The sequence below is a fragment of the Stenella coeruleoalba genome, assembly GCF_951394435.1.
Source record: "Stenella coeruleoalba genome assembly, chromosome: 2".
In the NCBI taxonomy this organism is placed as follows: domain Eukaryota; kingdom Metazoa; phylum Chordata; class Mammalia; order Artiodactyla; family Delphinidae; genus Stenella; species Stenella coeruleoalba.
Window position 1 is genome coordinate 2,959,048 of NC_137147.1, and position 19,859 is coordinate 2,978,906.

Here is a 19,859-nt window from a genome sequence, read left to right on the forward strand (position 1 = left end):
GAAACATGCACCAAGAGAAATCATCGCAGAAAACCGCACACTCTTTCTCTCCTTATTTTTGAAATCGGAAAAGGGCAGAGTATGTGTTAGGGTTTCTTCACATGGTACTTTAGTTTGGAGAAGACCATCGAACACAGATAGGAATAAGGATGTGTCACCACTGAAGAAAAATATTAAAGAGGGCTTTTTAAATTATCAGGGCCATCTCATTTTTCTTTCCCTATCTGAACATGTCTTCAGTTTAGTAGGAGCATAAAATAACACATCCTCACCCTAAGTTGGAGTAAATACTTTGTGTGATACTGAAGTCTGATAAGATTTGGTACATTTTCTTGGGGGCTTCCAGAATGTTGGACAGAGTTGAGGCAGAGGCGCGAGGAGACCCCAGGGATGGGGTACGGGGATGGGTCACTCTGAAAGGGGCTGCAGAGCAGGGCAGCCTCCATCACCTCCACAGGCAGCAGCTGAGGGATATGACCAGGGGCTTTTCCTGAATTTTGGGGTGCGATGGGGGAGGCTACACAGAATTTAAAAGCTTAAAAAGAGAGGAGAGATCAGAAGCAGTTTAATTCAAGAATACAGTATTAAGAATTTTTATTTTTTTTAACTATAAAAATTAAAATTTCACAAGAAACCTGTGCAAGACCACTAAAGGGACAGGAAAGACTCAGGAATTACAATATTTACCTTTTCTGGTCCAATAGTGACTTTTAAAAGAATGTTCAAATGTTTAAACTAGCATCTAATACTTCTTGCTTTGTTACTCAATAGTAAAAACAACCCAATTAAAAAATGGGCAATGAATTTAAAGATATTTCTCCAAAGAAGAAACACAAATGGCCAACACACATGTGTAAAGATGCCCAAGGTCACTAGTCATTGGGGAAATGCAAATCAAAAAACGCTCACTAGGATGGTTATAATAAAAAAGAATGGAAAATAACAAGTGTTGGCGAGGATGTGGATTAACTGGAAGCCTTGTGTACCGCGGATGGGAATGCAAAATGGTGCAGCTGCTGTGGAAAGTGGTATGCCATTTCCTCAAAAAGCTAACCACACAGAATTACCATATGATTCAGCAGTCCCACTACTGGGTATATACCCAAAGTGACTGAAAGCAGGGATTTGCACACACATGTTCATAGTAGTATTATTCACAACAGCCAAAATGTGGAAACAACTCAAATTTCCATTGACAGATAAATGAATAAACAAAATGTGGTCTAGCCATACAGTGGAATACTATTCAGCCACAACAAGGAGTGAATTTCTGGCACACGCAACCATATAGGTGAACCTTGAGCAAATTACGCTGAGTGAAATAAGCCAGTTACAGAAGGACAAATCCTGTATGACTCCACTTACGTAAGGTATCTAGAGCAGTCAAATGCACAGAAAGTAGACTCGAGGTCATCAGGGGGAGGGTGGAGGGTAAGTGGGGAGTTACTATTTAATGAAGACAGAGTTTCTGTTTGGGGCAATGATAAAGTTTTAGAGACAGTGGTGACAGGTGCACAACAGCGTGAATGTCATTAACGCCACTGAACGGCACGCTTACAACAGAAAGTTTTGTTATATAGAATATTTTACCACAATTGAAAAAATTAATCACCCAGTATATCAAAAACCATTGAATCGTACTTTTTTTTTTAAGTACAGCAAGTTATTAAACAAATACCTTTGATTTTTCTGATTTTTGTCCTGGAACAGGAAGAAACACCAAAAACATTTTAATGCTGAGGACTAAAACTCCAAATTGCAAGGTGCAAGATGGTTGGTGAGAAGTAAACAAAAGCCATTGTACACCATCATATGAAAAGCAGGTCACATACAGAACAAAATTTGTTCGTGTACTATATCTACTAATTTAAATCATGATACTAATAATTATCAAATTACTACTAAGTATTTTCTAAGGATATATTATGTGTATAGGACTATATTCTAGGCTATATCCTAATTCCTGATTGAGTCCACAAGAAATATAAAACGTAGGTCTACCATATGAATCATACATTTTAAGTGGGTGAGCTGTATGGCATGTGAATTACATCTCAGTAAAGCTGATAAAAAAGTGTATTCATGTGCTTCAACTGGCACCTGACACACCGGACTTTGTGAATCTTGGCTACAATAGCCTTTTTATTTTTAATAAAGATAAAATGCCAAGAAACTTAGAAATCTAAACACTGACCAGTAGCAATCTAATGTTCATTTATGATCCAATGACCATAAAATAGTGACACCATAACTTGGAAAGAATTTTCAAGACAGTAAAATCTCTTTAGTATAAATAAGCATGTTGAACCCTTGCTACAATGCCTCTGGCTGAAGTCAGTGACCTATGCTGTTCAACCAAGCGACGTGGGAGTATTAAACCGCACATGACTTAGCAGGACGCCGTTCAGAGTAAAACGCAATGAGGGAGAAGACGGCCATCTTCTTACAGGAACAATCACTTCGACAAGGGAACTTGTAATTAAAATCACTACAGTTTGAAAACTTGTAACACAGGAATGAAATCAGTTTGTGTTCACTAGTGTTATAACTTAAGATGAAGAAGCTGTCTTGGGGAAGCAGCCAGACTGCGATACTGACACTTAAGACACACACACTGTATCACAAGGCCCTGACCAGAGAGGGTGTACTTACCGGTTCAGTGAGGGTGCTGTCCTTTTCTAAAAACTGCACTACACAGTATGCCAGCTACAGTAAGAGGAGAAAAAGTATTAATATTCCATTTTAACATGGAAATGCTGTACCACCGTTAGACATCTTCCTGTGGGGAGACAGGGCGGGATGTGATCAGTGCTGTCCCCTGCCCGCAATGTCCCCCACAGCCCTTCTCCTGGGTGGACACAGGCTCCGTCCAGTGGCCCCGCTGGAGGCTCTGGGAGGGGCTCTGAGGGAGGGACCCCAGGATCAGTGTGCAACACAGATCAACTGCAAAAGGAACATCAGAAAACTAAAATAAACCAGGAGACAGTCTTTTAAACCAACACCGACAAGCCAGGCCAGGTTTGGTGGGAGTTTTCTGGTGCCCTTTTTGGAGACTGTAATGGACAAGTAATCTAACTGCTGGGAAAAAGCAAATTAAAATCTGTTTCCATCTTAAATTCCTAAACTATTAATTTCTAATACAGGACAACTAACACGGTAACAAACTGGCTGGATGTAAAGATATTACCAGGCAATAGGAATCAGAGGAAAAAACTCTAAGTGAAAGATTTCCCAGGAAGCCAGTGTCATTAGAACCGTCTAAGGATACATCTTCTGATGCCATGAGGCAAACTCCCCGAGGGAGGTCCCGCAGAATGGGGGTTCTTGGTCCTTGGACCCAGACGTGGGGACCACCCACCCTGCACCCACAGTGACGGCGGGCATCTCCCCAGAACCTTCTGCGCTGCAGTCAGTGTAGCTTACATTCTGTCTGCACGGAACTTACAATAGGAAGAGTGAAGGAAAACATAGACTTCCTGGGGAAATGCAGCTGACCAACCAGATAGAAACCACTCATGGATCAGGTTTTCAGTTTTCAAAGTTATAAAAACCCCACAGTTTTTTAAAAAAACCCTTTTCTTTCTTTCTTTTTAGAAATATATACTTTTTTTTGGCCACGCTGCACAGGATGCAGGATCTCAGCTCCCTGACCAGGGATCGAACCCATGCCCCCTGCAGTGGAAGCACGGAGCCCTAACCACTGGACCGCCAGGAAGTCCCCAAACCACTTTTTCTTAAGCCATTTTACTGGCCGTGGACAGAGAGGCGTTGTCTTTGAGGTGCTAGGTTTCAATCCCACCACAGGAAGCCTTCCAGAGAGGTCTTCCTTGACCCCTTCCTCGCGTGAGCCACTCCCTTCTCAGTGCTTACAACCAATTTTGAAATTCTCCTTTCCTGAGGTTTTTCTGATTTTCTCAAAAGCAATCTCTCTTTACTCCCTTATCCTTTCGCTCATCACCAGCACCCTGACACCCAAGTCAACGCTGTGATATACGAGACAAAACACTCCCAGTTAGAGGCTGGGGCTCAGTATCCCGAGTTCACTGATGTCCAAGCAGAGACGGACGAGCTCCGGGCCCACCAACGTCACGGAGGAGCCCTTACCTGAGGATGGTAGACGCTCAGAGACTTCACTTTGTGCAAAGGTAATAACACCTTCAATAAGAAAATCTTGTGCTCTTCTTTCAGTGGTAAGGCAAATCCATTAATTATACTGTGAAAACAGAATTTATCCAAAGTTTGAATATTTACAAGTTCCAGATTGAAAAACATAATCTTTCTGTTTTTCTTTCAGTTTTTGTTTTCAGCATGAAAACCAGCAAGCCAACCATGTGTGCCGGAAAAAAGGAGGGAGGAGAGTAGCAGAAATTAAAAGATCATTAAACACCTTCAGGGAAGCACAGTCACTTTTATCTTGTAACTACAGGACAATTTAAAAATTCTGAGTGTACAGGCAGCTACCCAGAAGAGCAGGGGTCTCTGGGGGCAAAACCTCCTTCCTTAGGCAGGGCATGAAGACCGGGTAGTAGCTCGGGTGGAACACCGGCACCTTCCTCCGGCCTTCACCATCTTCAGGAATTCACACTTTCCCAGAGAGACCCTGCCTCACGCGAGTGCTGGCAGAACAGGGTCTGAGTGTGCAAACTGGCGTTGTTTCAAAATCAACGAGAAAGCTGTCCCCTTCCGCAAGGAAAGGGGGTCCCCTGCTCTCAACCTCCAAGCTGAAGCTTTTGTTTGTGACATCAAGTATTTTATCTATTTGGCATTATAACGCGGTATAAGTTCCTGCGAGCTGTCGAAGCAGTTCAAGCGATTTCTAAATTGGTCCCTCCTTCATGAGCCTGGGCCACATGGGAGCTGCAGGCAGGGTTAACCTGAAGTGGCCTCCAGGATGGTGTGTGCGTTCAAATGAGGGAACAAGAGAGGACCTCTGAGGCCCTTGCGTGCGGTGTGGCAGGCTCTCTGGACACTTTACTCAGTTCACCCCAGCCCTGCAACAACCTCAGACGTGAATATGAGTATACTGCCATTTTATAGACAAGGAAACGGGAGGCGAGAGTGGTTAAGTAAGGCCGGACAGCTAGTAAGGGCACCGACTCAAGCACTCACTACACTCTGCTGGGAGAGAGAATCCCAGGAATATGTCAGTGTAGAGTTCTCCACGAGGACCGTCATTTGTTTTACATTATATCTGAAACAGCGAGGAGAGTTGTTTTCAGAAGGGCTGGACCATAGATCTACCAGATGACAACAGTGTTCCTTTGAAAAGCTTACTGTGTTCAGATAGTTCTGGGAATCGCTAGATGAAGCACGAGTACAGCTTCTCCCCTGCAGGACTCCTCAAAACCTTTAGCTGCTAACATACACTGAATCCCCAAGTAAGGTGCTGCGGAAGAAGCACTTCCGAGCTTATTCAGCCGTGGAACCCTGAGGAACTCTGTCTGGGAATCAGTGAGTTAGGAGGTCTGACAGAAAACCTATAGGTCATTGATTAAAAAAAAAAAAAAAAAAAAGGTAGCAAGCAAGAACTCTACCTGGATTAAGACGATGAAATTTTGAAATGTTAATTATTTTATAAGTATACATATGAAAAATTTATAAAATCAAAGCGACACGTTAGCATTTACTCGATACCCCAAATGTATAATAAATGACCTATTTTTCTTCTAAGTGTCAAATATAAACCTTCTTAATGTAACTATTTTTAACACTGCTCTTGAGGAAATAATTGAAATTGTGTTCCCATAGCGATGCTCCTGAGGTACATGAAACAGAATCTACGTGTGGAACCATAGGGATGGGAGAGGTTTGTCATTTAGTGTCATTCAGTTCTGATCCAAGAGCTCACCAGCCCCGGCCATTAAGTGAGGCTTCTTTACGTCCTTTTAGAGAACGGTTTAAATTGCCTTGCCTTGGGGAGGGGGCTGTGGAATGCAATGAACTGGATCATTTCGGCATAAATCCCATCTAAGGCCTTTCGCTACCGACAACAAAGAGACAACTTACCTTCCCAGTATTTCCAGTAATTCTGCTATGCCATTGTGATGCTCTGTTTCATAAATAAATCTAGAAAAAGCAATTTGTCATTTAGAATTAGACACTGAAATAATGGCTGGAAAAGACTAAAATCCTCTGAATACGAAAACAATGCTTTTAGGAAGAAAACCACGTAGCCAGGCAACAATAAGCAAATCTATTTGTGAAAACCGTTCCGGGGGCTCTGCTAAGTGTTACCAGAGAGACTCCGCAAAGCCTGGACATGCAGACACTTGGAGGGCAGAGGGCATGGGCTTGCTCAAATGTCTCCCTAACGTTTCATTTTGAAAGTTTCAGACATAAAGTGAAAAGATGTTTACAGTGATCACCTGTATTTCAACCACCCAGATTTGACAGCGAACAACTTGCTGTTTGCTTTATCACACATACATCTCTATCCATCGCTTAATCCATTTTATTTTTTGCTGCATTTCAGCCTAAGTTGACATCTTACTCAATTTAAAGCCTCCAATATTTAGCACAGTCTCTGCAAAGGGTACAAGTTACTTCCTCACCACTGGGGTCGTCTCCCCTACTTCCTCACTGACACGTCACACTTTCCCTGTGCTGCTTCAAGTGCCGTCTTCTGAAACACCCATCTGAGTAGCCCGACTCACCTGCCCCAAGAAAGCACTCCCTGGGGCCCCTGCGCACGCTCCCTGGGGCTCCCAGCAGCTCCTGCACCCTGTGCCAGCCTGAGGATGGGGACGACGACTTATCGTTACCGTGTCGCCCCTGGTGCTATAGGGCCGAGCCTGGTATCTGACCGGTGCTTGAAACACGACTGCTGAATAAACTGGGCCCAGGGAGAGGGAACAGGGACAGGAAGCAGGAAAGCATCTTCTCTCTCCAAGGACTCCTCAGAAACAAGCTGCTCCTGCCCCACAGCCTGGCGCACCTGGAGTCAGGCTAAACCAACACACAGCGAATTCCGCCTGAAGCGAGAGGCGTCACCTGGCGTCAGGCTAAACCAACACACAGCGAATTCCGCCTGAAGCGAGAGGTGTCTGGGGTCTGAGAAAGGTTCCTGCCTATCAGACAAAAACTACTAGTTTAGAGCCAGCTCTAGGCCGAAAATAAGTGTTTGTGATGATTAAAATTTTTCACTGTCCCTGTTTGAAACAAACGGAAGAGTGACCGTAAGGTCCAGAACAGGTCAAACGCCCACAACGTGTGACGTACTCCTGAGGAGCGGGTCTAACGTCTCTGGTTTTTGACAGATCTTTCAAAGGGGGGGCACGGAGCGAGGAGAGAGCCCGTTTGGCTAGAACAAAGGTGGGCGACGGGCGGGCAAGGCAGGCACACGGAGGCTCAGACACCAGCTTAGACAGATTGGAGTTGAGACCACAGGGACCGGGGTCAGAACCAGTGAGCAGCAAAACACAGTGACACGGAAACAAATGCGGCCACAGCACGGAGCCGAGGCGGCAAAGTACCCGTGATGGACCCCGGCAGCCCGGCTGGTCAGATCAAGGGCAGCAGGGGACAGGCTGCGCTGCGCGTGGGGCACCCGTGTCAGCCTCAGACACGTCGGCCCCGCCACTGCCCCTGCCCTGAGGTGGGAAGCCGGCCTCATGGGAGCCCCAGCCTCCCTGGGCATCTCCACGGGGAGGTGCTTTAGTTTGTTTGTGAAACTCCACCTGAGGCTCCCTTCACTTCACCTGTTTTATTTGAAATACTTAAAACAGTTTAGATGTACAAAGTACTAGTGCAACCACCCAACTTCAGTCCCTCTTCCTCTGTTTACACCTGGAGGGCTGTGCAGGCAGCAGGTGGGCGAGGCTCCTGAAGCCTGGGTGCTCGGCATGTGGAGGTGGCCGAGCCCCTGGGCACCACTTGTGATCTGTCTCCAGCAGTACTAACATTTAAATAAGGGCAGCCTTTAGCCAAAAGCCATTTTGTTTTCCTAGATCAACATTGCTATATTCTCATCGGTAAATTCTTCATTCCCGACTATTTTGTAGATTTGGAGTAGGTACAGGAAAGAGAATGTACGTGTAGCTCCCCTTCTTTCTTTTCCAGAGGGAAACAAGAAAGTGGGGTGCAAAACAGGAGGGAAGCCCTAAGGGCCCATGCAGAGCAGGCTACAGTATGCCTCCCTCTTTCAGCCAAAAGGAACTAGGACTCTCCCCAAACTGAGCTGGAACCTGCCTGTGAGGGACAGTCTCGCCATCTATTCCTCTCCCTCCTGGAGGACGTGTTCTGTGCCGCACACGCAGAGGTGGAAGTCACTCCCCCTCGAAGCTGGGCTGTCCTCAATTCCCTAAGTGGCTCTGACCGGTACAAAGGGACGAGGCCGGTGCGCACCAGGCCCCGGCCAAGCCCTGAGGAGCACGGGCAGCCACTGCAGAACTCGGTCCCGGGGCTGCCCGCTCACGTTCACGGAGCCCCGCCCGGGCAGGTCACAGAATGAGAGCAATGGCAAACGCTGATTTAAGCTCCCAAGCCGCGGGGGTTTGTTCGGCAGCAGAGAGAACTGAAGCCCGGGCTCCACCTGCCACCCAACCTTCAGGCTCCACTGTGTGCCAAGCAGGCAGGATCCCTCACCCAGAGCTGCACTTAACGCACCTGTGAAGATGCTGACTGGAGTGAGAACCCACAGAAGTAAGTAGGAACCTCACACTAACACTTCCAGGAAGGTCAACCAAACACGCCTGAAATACTGTCTAACCAGCCGCAGCTACACCCCGTGGGACGCAGATGAGCGGAATACAGCTCTCGAGATCATCTGCAATTTTTCTCACATGGAATGAGGAGGGGGCGGTGCTGAAGGTGGAGAGTCAGGCCGGCTGTGGGATCCACAGGACCTGCTTCCTCCTGATCGGACGCATCAGGAACGGTTTTTACAGAAAAGACTCCCGAAAACAAAACGAGGACACCACACACTCCAGCACTGAGTGCTCAGCGAGAGTCGAGCTGCACTCCGTAACTTCTGAACAACAGCCTAGTTAGGTAGTTCAGTTACTAAGTCGGGGTTCCTTAAGGTATGAATGAGGCAGGCACTGACTGGTGATTCTGCACAGAACCTATGTGAGCAGGGAAGAAACCTTCAGGCAGAGCTTCCATTTTAGCCTAAAAGACTGGAACTGAAATCCTACCTGTCTGCTGTTGATTAAATAGTGTATGCTACGTTTTGATAGATAAGTACGTCGGCCAAGGAACAGTCTTGTTATAAAGGAAACACGACACCAAGAAATACAAAATAGGAATATAACATTTAGGAAACACGATGCCACCACCTAAGCCGGTGTGTCCAGCCTGAGCTCCATCATATAAACGGGCTGTGGGGAGCTTGGAGGGAGTCTGAAGGGAAGCCACATGCAAGCTGGAGGTTCCGACACCCGAAGGCCACATCACGTGCGAAGATAAGGAGGGCGCTGGACCTCGCGACCGCAGGCAGGCAGGGCGAGGGACAGCAGGGGCTGGCCGCCCGTCACCGCCAGGACTCCTCACTGCCTGCGGCATCCTGGAGTGCGGGGCACGTGGGGTAAGCTGTCCCCTAAAAACTCATGGAGTCAACTGCTCGTGCAGTGAGCATTCCAGGGACAGAGAAGAAACCACACTGACGGTTTCATCCATCAACGTTCACCTGGAGCCCCCAGAAGCCAGGTAGGAAGCTGGGGCTGGGGCTGTGAGATAAGCGCTGGCTCGATGCCTGCCCTCCCAGGAGGCCGGACCGTCCGCCAAGCTGCGAGCCTCCCTGGCGCAGGGATGTCTCCGGAAGCCTGGGCGGGTGAGGAGAAGGGCTGGTGGAAGGGAACGTGAGAACGTTCCAGGAGGATCAGGCGAGGCTGCGAGGCCCTGGTGTGGAAGGAGCCCGGAGCCTGAGGGGCACCCGAGGGCTCGCCCAGGACCTGCACCCGCTTGTCCAAGGAGCGTGTCGGCATAGGAGCCGGCAGATGGAAGGGCGTTAAGACTCTGCGACTCAGAGGGGTGGCGACAGGGAGGCTGTGTGAGGGGTCACGGGGTCAGGCTGAACACTGAGCTGGACTGTCAGAACATTCCTCCAGGAGCCCTGGGGCAGGGTCCTCCCCACTGAAACAGAGCCAGGCCTCTGTGGTCCTGCAGGCCTGGGGAGGCTGCGACCGCTGAACACCGCGCTGCCTCAGCCACTGCTTCCAGCAGTGCACGGCAGGAGTCTCCAAAGGTTCCCCACTTCACTCCTCACTCCTTCCCTCTTTCACTGAGACTCAGCGGGGACGAACGAGCACCACACAGGTGTGAGGAAACCGCTGGCTCTGGAGGGAGCGATTCATCCACACAGAAGGAACCACGTTCAGGATGACCGGGCCTAACGGTAAAAGCCGGAACAAACACCGGGTGTGTGGGGGGGGGCGGGCGGAAGGAGGGAAGCAGGCACAGAGGGAAGGCGGCCCTGCCCAGCGCAGAGGCGGAGGTATAGATGGGGCCCACCTGCCAACGACGAGCCCGCTGCTCAGGAACGGCCGCTCCTGCTGCCCAGCCACTTTGCTACAGCCAACGACGAGGTGGGACATCGAGTGTGAACAGGAGCGTCACATGCAAAAGGGAAATGTCACCCCCACACTGACTTACCTATAAAATATATTATTTATCTGTTTTCTGATGTAAGCTCTTAAGCCTAAGAATTTTCCATAGATTCGGTGAAGGGTAGTTTTAAGAAAATCTCTCTCGCGAGGATCTTCACTGTCAAAGAGCTCTAAAAGCTTCAAGAAGAAAAAGACACTCAGTGATGCGGTATTCTCTCTAACGGTGGATTACAGCGTTTGTAGTTTCAGCTAACTTGCACCTTACCTGCAATACAAACTTCTGATCAATATATTTCTTCGCTATATTAGGTTGGAAATCTGGAGACTCTAAAAATCTTAAGAAAAATTCATAAACAAGCTAGGAGGAAAGAAAAACCACAGTGAGTCAAATAACATGGGATTTTATTAAATGGAGATTAAAAATACACCATGAGTTGAATCTTTGTCTGCAAGTATCAGCCTTAAAAAAAAGGGCACATGTCTAAAGGATTTATGTCAAATCACATGGCTTAATTATAACGGGTGATGGTAATTGTTTTAGTTATTAGCTAAGAACCACAGACTACACCCTTAAATGGCATTTCCACAAATGATTTCCATGGCTGTTGTCACCAATGCTCAGAGACCACAGTGCACAGCAGCCATAAGCCGGGCTGTGACCAAATCCCAGGTGGGGTTTGCAGCCTGTCACCTCCAAGTGTCCCAGCAGAAAGCCAGGTGGACAGGAAGCTGGGAGTGTTAGGTGAGCAGGTCACAGACACAGTCACCCGGGGCCGGGACGTTCCTCCCCCTTCACGAATGGTTACACATGACACTGTGGGAGGGGACGTTCTGCTACCGAGATGGCCTTTCCTGTCTGTTCTCCATCGAGCTCCTTCCCAGGTTTTTCACCTCCCCATCTCCCCTCCTTCAGCTGACCCAGACCTCCGGATCTAGCTCGGGGCAGGGGGGCATGCGCCCTGCCCAATCGATCTTTCTCCTTAAAAACGTGTTAGAAAAAAGGCGTCAGCCAAGCAGATGGGCCTCGGGGCGCACAGCGGGCACACACACTGAGGAATGTTCGCGTAAGACCTCCGCCCTCAATCCCACGGTCACTGGCACTGAAAATATACTGGCAATTCTGTCACTTTGTAGTTTCTGCCGAGCGTCCAAACAAAGAGCCATTAAATGTTCTCTCTTTTGCTAAAATACTTCTCTCACACGTACAGGTCTGCAGGGTCTATGACACCGAAGTGCAGAGGCCCATCTGCGACCAGCTGGAGAGGCCCAGGCCCAGGGCTCCTGCTTCGGAGAACCCCCCGACCCCACGCTGACCCCCGCCCTTCTGTGTCTGGTGCACCCCCAGAATCCAGTACCTGCAGGTGAGGCCAGGCTGCTTCTAACGTTGGCTCGTCTTCCTCTGGGTCAAATTCTGCTCCCGTAGGGTTGGAGGAAGGTGGTAATGTTCGAAACATGTTAACTGCAAACTAAAATCCACATATCCTATAATTATAACCAGGACATTAAAAATATTTACAGAGAACATTTAAAACAATCTTAAGGAATTCTAATGATAACTGCTTCCAATGGTTATCTGGCTCGTCCTTATTCTCAAAATTCGGAAGTGGTGTGGGTCCTGAGAGCCTGGGTCAAAGCCACAGCTAGACCCACGGCCGTGGACAGCCAGCCACCAAGGTTCCTGCCTGACCTTTCAGATAACCAGTGCCAACAGATGCTGATGGGCAGGGATGACACCTAAGGCCTTTGTTATATCCAGTAAGTGCAGAGCAAGGAGAAAAGTTCAAAGCGCTAGTAAGAAAAGGGTGAGATTACGAAAGAAACAGCAGAGATCAAAGAAGTGAAAACGGTGAGAAAATGGCAGAGGCCGCTTCACACCGGAGGTCGTGAACAGCTTCCCTGCCAAAGTCCTCTGCAGTGACAGTGATGAGAGCGGCAAGTCAAGACAGAGTAACTCCCAGGTGGGTGGCTAGAGGATCGTTTCCAGGGAAAGGGCCGCAATGTTAGCAAGGAGAGGAGTCGTCATGTCATGGGACAGCCTGGTCCGTGTGCCCAGGGACTGGACGGGACACACAAAGTCTGGACGATTCCCTTGCATGCCTCATGGCCCTCTGCTCTGCTCTCCACCCTGTACTGTCCCTCACCACTCTCCCACACCCCAGGCTCCAGTCAATCTCCATTTCATAAAAATCAGCGTGTTTTATTTACAACACATGTTTTCTACACAAAATCCACAATTCTTTGGGGCACAGGTACATTTTACTGCCTGTATGGTTAATATGAATAAAGTACAACATATATTGACAGGTTCCTGATATCAATGTAGAAGTCTAGTTTTTCACTATCACCAACTTATAACCTATGTTTCTTTCGGAGTCAGTTTAAATATGTTACCTCACCGAATCTCTGAACACGCCATATGCCAGTTACAGAGCTCGACTCTAGTGATCAAAAAAAGCCCTCCGTCCTTCCAAGCCCAGAAGCACAGAATCAAAACACCTGACCCACAAGATAGAATCCGACTCCACTACAACAGCGAGGGCCTCTACGGAGGGTTCAGAGCAAACCTGGCTGTTCGGATAACAGTGTTGTAAAGACCAAGCTAAAACTCCACGGCACCCGTTTTGTTTTATCCTGTCTTCCTGCAACACCATTTTCCATGAAGAAAAACACACACTCCCCAAGTCCTGGGCTCTAGAAGCGCCGAGCATCAAATGTTTGCTCTCTGCGTCGTGCGAGAGGAGCAGACGCAGACAGTCCAGGAATGGGAGCAACAGAGAATGGCTGGAACGAGTAACTAAAAGCCAGAAACAAGGAATGAAAGAAATCTTTTAATAGAAATATGAGTAATGCTCCTCTGACGTAAGTAAAGAGAGGAGGAGGAGGTCTGGAACCGGTGAATGGGGTGTGTGCACACGGCCCAGCAAGAGGCCTCCCAAACCACAGTGACCGGTGAACACAGGCTGGGACAGATGTTGTCCGGTAGAAGGGGCGCGTCCTCCACCGCTGGTCCCCAGGCCCCCCGATCCCAAAGCCCACAGAACAGAAGAAGGGGACACTGGGAGCCCAGCCACCGTCTCCTCCGGGCCTGCGGCGTGGGGATGGGGGCAGCAGAACCAGCCCTGTCACCCCTGGCTGTGGAGTGCGGAGAGGACAGGGTCAGAAAGGAGCCCAAGGCCTCTGTGGGGTGCGGCACTCCTAGGGGGGCGCAGCACTCCTGGGGGGCTTCCCAATCCTCTCCCTCAAAGCCAGTGATCGGGGGCTCCAAGAGTCACCCAGAGACCAGGGTGGGGACGGTGGATCCAGGCCGCGTCCCCGGGGGCAGAGGTGTCTGTGGGCACCGCCGTGCTGCCTCTCTGGGAGACTTGCCCGAGTGCCCGTGACATCGTGGCACAGGGCACTTAGAGGGGAGCACACACACGGGCCACCTCGGAGGCTGCACGTGAGGGCCGCAGGGGTCAGGGGGGAGAGAGCAGTGGTCAGCTCGCCCGGGCAGGGGCTGGAGGCTGGGGCACAAAGGGGGACGGCTGCCCCTCAGGGAGGGTCTTTCAGGAAGCCCAACGCTCTCCAGAGCACAGATGCCCCCTGGGAGGGGCCGCCGCCCGGGCAGAGGCCAGGCTGCCGCAGGACATCAGGCACAGGCGCTGTGGCCCTCGGCCCCTCCTCTCCCGCTTTAGGTCCCTCGCCGGCCAGGCTGCCCAAGGGGAAGGTGGGGACAGATGAGGTTCTGAGTTGGGGATTGAAGCGATAAACTAGGTGCGACAGCTGGAACCAGAGGGGCAGGGAAGGGAGATATAACAGATTGTGATTAAAGGCGATGGCTGAAAAAAATAAAACGTACCCGTGTGACACCTTAGAGTACCCATTATTCAACCAGACAGCAATCTGAGTGTCACTGTGTTGGCGTTTAGTAACTGTGGTCACATCTAGATCAGCTGACTTTAAGTAAAGGAGAACGTGGGTGGGCCTCAACCAATCAGTTGAAAAGTCTTCTAAGAGCAAAACTGGTTTCCCTGAGGAAGAAGTAATTCCACTGTGGATGGCCGCGTCTGAGCCTGCCTCACGGAGTTCAGATTTGCCCCGTCTGACTCCACAAGGCATAAGACAGTTCCTCAAAAATCCACCCACCCGCCCACCCATCCATCCACCCATCCATCCCTCTTTCTGTCTCTCTCTGTCTGTCTCCATCCTGCTGGTTCTGTTTCTCTGGAAGGACTCTGACTGATCCACCCGGTCAGCTGAGATTCCTGAGTGACCTGCTGTAGTACAGCTAATGATTCCGCCTAAAGTTGAAGTCCCACTGCACAGTGTTCAGTCAGCTACAGCCCGTCCGCAACACCTACACATTCACCGAATCCCAGGTGCTGAGTCAGGGGCCTGCAAGGGGCCATAGACCAACTTGCTTTGAATGCAAAAGTCCCCTTTTCATGTCCTGGGAGGATGACCACCCTCGAACCAGGCAGTTTTATTACTGGCCAACTCTAATGGATAAAAAGTTCTATCTTTCACACAACAACAAAAACCTCACACTGTAATTTCTACCCTCTTTTCCTACCACATTAATTTAATGCTCACCTCTAGAGAAGGCTAAAGATACTAAAAGCTAATATGTAGATTAGAGAGCAGAAGGCAAAAATCAGGCCACCTTGAGCTGTCCATGGGTTTCTAACCCTCCACCTTTTCTTAGCACAGCAGCTTCAGGGGTCAAGTTAGTGGAGTGCCATGGTGTTGACATCTGCACGCTGTCTGCACGCGTGGAGCGTAGTCTGAGAGCCACAGAAGGCGATCGTTGTCAGCATCACGCCATGGAAACCAGAGGGAATCTGTTTCTACCGTAGGTCTAGAAGTCTTAGATCTGATGCAGACTGCGCAGATCCGTCACCACCTCTCGGCTGAGACACACCGATTCGGAGTGCACCGTGATCCCTGGACACAGAGCTAGAATCAGCTCTTGCACAGAGAGAGGCAGTGTGGCCTCAGGGCACAGCCTCACCAGGCCCTCTTCTCACTCAGACCAGGACTCGAGACTGAGAAGCCTGCTCAAGCTTTGGTCTCCTCACCTGTTGAAAGAGGGTAAAGCCTCTCTTTGCACTGGGCGCATGGGAAACAGACACGTCACCACGCGTGCACGTGTGTGACCCGTGCAGCCCCCGCGTGTGGTGTGGACTGACCGTGGTGGTAGGAAGCCCCTGCTTTTACAGCTTTCTTGACATTTTCTACTTTCAGTATTTAAATGATCCTGCAGATGTTCTTCTCCCAGTTGCTAAATTTATTGAATAAACGCAAACCAAAATTGCTCAAGAAGTGTTTATGCAAAGTTCTCACAATTCAATAACACGCAGCCTTTCTATACCTGTAATATTCATCACCAGTGGGCGAAGTAATAAAATATTCACGCTGTGACACAACTGCAGTACAGTGGAACATATGAAGGTTTAAGACAGGAAGGGATATGCTCCAAAAAGAAACACTGATAATCTAATTTCAGAGACAGCAAGGAAAGAAAGGTTGATTATTCAGTTCTCTGTTTAAATGTGTTTTTTTTGTTTTGTTTTTTTTTTTGGCGGTACGTGGGCCTCTCACTGTTGTGGCCTCTCCCGTTGCGGAGCACAGGCTCCGGATATGCAGGCTCAGCGGCCATGGCTCACGGGCCCAGCCGCTCCACGGCATGTGGGATGTTCCCGGCCCGGGGCACGAACCCGTGTCCCTTGCATCGGCAGGCGGACTCTCAACCACTGTGCCACCAGGGAAGCCCCAGTTCTCTGTTTAAAACCACAAAGGTTTTCTTTTTGGGGGGTGGGTGGGGCCGTGTTGGGTCTTCGTTGCTGTGCGCGGGCTTTCTCTAGTCGCGGCGAGCGGGGTCTCCTCTTCATTGCGGTGAGCGGGCTTCTCATTGCAGTGGCTCCTCTTGTTGCAGAGCACGGGCTCTAGGCGCGCAGGCTTCAGTAGTTGCAACATGAGGGTTCAGTAGTTGCGGCTTGTGGGCTCTAGAGCGCAGGTTCAGTAATGGTGGCACACGGGCTTAGCTGCTCCGTGGCATGTGGGATCTTCCCAGACCAGGGATTGAAACTGTGCCCCCTGCACTGGCAGGCAGATTCTTAACCACTGCACCACCAGGGACGCCCCAAGGGTTTTCTACTATGCTTTTGATTTTGTTTTATTCATGTGATAGGGTTTATAAAGGTGAGTCCACCAAAGGCCAAATTACAGCTCTTCCTCCTATAACAGGAATGCCAGGTTCTGAGGGTCATACTGCTAAGAGATACATTTTGGAGGTGGGGAGGTAGGGAGTCCTTCCACATTATATTTTAAATAGAAAGCCGTCATTTGGTTGCAAATGATATAACTGGAAAAACCAGCAGAGACAACAGTCAGACCATCACAGCTGGGCCACCCATACAAAAACCCAAAACCCCAACCTAACAGCAACATCTTCTCCACCAACAACAGGCAACGAGGAAACATAACCGACAGGAGGACCCCAGGTACTAGGCCACAAAAATGACCAAGGGCCTAGGGACTCACAACCCCCTTGTAACCCAGTTACAAGGCTTCAATGAGAGCATGAAAACCCTAAGAAAGGCACTGAAGGATACCCGAACGAATGAGGACCCTTCCCTTCTCCAGTGTGAGATGACATTGCATCACAAAGATGTAACTTCTCCACAAAGCAATTTATACTTTAAAAGCAATCTTACATATAACTCTAACTCGTTTTTTACGTGGATGGTAAAAATCCTAGTAGCAATCTTAAAGGGAAGAACTGTCCCCTTCCTCACTTGTAGAATTAGTTCAATCTGGTTTCACGGCAGAATTCAGGTATCATCCTGGGGAATGTTCGCTTGACGATTCACTCACTGCTGACCCTCCATCACCTGCCGTAGCGCCCGGCAACTAGTAGATCCTCAAAGACCTGCTGAGAGCAAGCGGATCCTTTGGGAAAAGCACCTATCAGTCACCTTATTAACTGCAACACCAAGTAATTACCTAAAAACTTCCCGATTAAACCTTAGCTCTCAGCTGCAGTGTACTTTCGTCAGGGGAGCCTCCCCCGACCCAAGGCCCGGTTGGGTCCCTGATTTCAAGCTCTTCTATCATCCTGCCCCTTTCCTTTGCGATCTTTGTCTCAAATATAACCGGATGGTCGGGTAATTCTTGGCCTAATGTCTTCCCTCCTGGTACCACCTCCCAAGGTCCATGGTACCGCCTGGCACAGAGCAAGCACTCGCACGAGAGGTGAGTGAAGCTGGCTCTCCTCCTCCACGAATCCACACCGCCACTTTCTCTAAGGCAAGAGCTGCTTTCAAAGAATGCAGCTTTACCTCCAAATAGATGCCCGAAGAAAAGAACTACAAGCTAAACCCTTACTTTGAACAGCCTGCTATTTTTACAATCACTAAAATATGCTCTCAATCAAAGTTAAAGATCTAGAAATAAATACCTACAAATCTTTGTAGAATACTTAATAAAGGAAATTTACTCTCAAGTTTTTAACAGTGGACTTTTAAATTTTATGACCATTTCACAACTAAGTGTATAACAGCATCTTCTTCAAATGAAAATATGCTAGTCATTTATAATTATGCATAGGAGTTTATTTTTTACTTTTATTTGTGAGTTTAAGAATAGAAAATTTACCTGCAAAAGATAACCACTCATCTGTAATACTTATAATTCAATTGGTGCTATTTAAACACAACATTGGAACTGCAAGTTTTTCTTAAGTTGTTTACTCTGGTCCAAAGGTGAGTTTTACATAAGGCTTCTGAATGATTTATTCCCTAATATCTTGTTATGAAAAACCTCAAGGCAAAACAGTTGAATTTTATAGTGACTAACGATATAACCACCAACTAGACTTTATCATCAACGTTCTTCCCTGGTGGTCCGGTGGTTAAGACTCTGTGCTCCCAATGCAGGGAGCCCGGGTTAGATCCCTGGTCAGGGAATTAGATCCTGCATGCCGCAACTAAAAGATACCACACGCTGCAACTAAGACCCGGCACAGCCAAATAAGTATAAAAAATAAAATAAAATTTAAAAAACAAAACAAAACAACACATTCTGCATTCTACACGATAGAAATGAACTGAAAAGGGAAGGGAAGCTTCAGAGCTAAAGTACTTATTTCCTAGTCATATATGTAGACCCAACTGTTTTCTTGCTGTGGGCCCCCCACCACTGACCAGATGCATACAGTTACAAAATTATAAATTATGCAAATAACCTTCGGTTAGTATGTTTTTTAGAATCGTTGTTGGATCACCTGTGTGGATGGAATTAAGTACTGATCGAGTATCTATTATAAACGAAGCAGAGACTTATACTTCTGGACAAGACAGAGTAACAGGAATGGGATTTGCCCTACTTCCTGAAACAACCAAAAAACCCAAGGAAAAACACATGGAATTCTGGTTTGCAAGACATGGATTTCAGATAGTGCAAGACAGAGAGAGATTTCTGAGAGATGGGGAACAAATGTCCCGCTTTCTCCTTTGATAGAATTTCCAAGTTGCAGCACAGGGAGAAAGAACCCGGGTGAAGTCCAGCAGACACAGGTGGTTAGAATCTGCAAGGCAAAGTCCCAGAGAGAAGAGAGCTGCAGAGAGAGAACTCCAGAGATTGCAGAGGTCCTCCTGAACTATTCAGAAGTGGACTGAACAGCCCACTGGGGTGAGAAAACTACTGGAGGCTGCAAAAAGAACCACCTGAAAAGACCAGAGAGACCCAGTATTCACCCAGGGCCGGAGCAGTTCCTGTTCCCATCAACGAGACTGGAAAAATCCATTAATTCATAGAGGACTGGGCTCATAATCAGAAGGGTCTTGTCTCAGTCGTGGGGGATAATTAGCCATAGAGTGATCATGACTATAGTCCTTCCTAACACATCTTAAAAGCAAGAACCAAAAGGATCAAACTGTTTGCAAGTAACTGCATCCTAAACAAATCCCCAGATATTACTAGAAACATATCAGTACGCAGTACTCATCAAGGCAAAACCCACATGGTCAGACGTCCAATAAAAAAATGACCAGACACGCAAAGCAGCATGAAAAATGTCATTTATAACAAGAAGGAAAACCAATCAACTGAACTGACCTGGAATTGACACAATGGTAGAATTAACAGATAAGGCTAAGATAGTATTCTAGGTGTTCAAAAAGTTAGGTGGAGACATGAAGATATGGAAAAGACATAAACTACATGAGATGAAGACTACAATGTGAGAAGAAAAATTTATGGAGGGAAATTAACAAAAGCTGAGACATTGCAGAAAAGGTTACTGAACTTGAAGACAGCAAAGGGAATCACCAAACG

At 48.1% G+C, this 19,859-nt stretch overlaps 1 protein-coding gene across 12 annotated transcripts in view; it reads right to left on the reverse strand.

Annotated features, from left to right (window-relative positions):
• The window catches only part of PPP2R5C (protein phosphatase 2 regulatory subunit B'gamma), a 132,157-nt gene that overhangs the window by 21,022 nt on the left and 91,276 nt on the right, over positions 1 to 19,859 (reverse strand). For 11 of the 12 annotated variants that reach the window (XM_079914253.1, XM_079914249.1, XM_079914252.1 and 8 more), the window contains 6 exons: positions 11,900 to 12,010; positions 10,810 to 10,902; positions 10,591 to 10,721; positions 6,007 to 6,066; positions 4,105 to 4,213; positions 2,653 to 2,706 (listed from right to left, as the gene is read on the reverse strand). In XM_079914253.1, coding sequence (XP_079770379.1) covers positions 2,653 to 2,706; positions 4,105 to 4,213; positions 6,007 to 6,066; positions 10,591 to 10,721; positions 10,810 to 10,902; positions 11,900 to 12,010 — 558 coding nt within the window. The remainder of the gene's footprint in view (positions 1 to 2,652; positions 2,707 to 4,104; positions 4,214 to 6,006; positions 6,067 to 10,590; positions 10,722 to 10,809; positions 10,903 to 11,899; positions 12,011 to 19,859) is intronic. The other variant, XM_079914251.1, reaches the window with a different exon arrangement.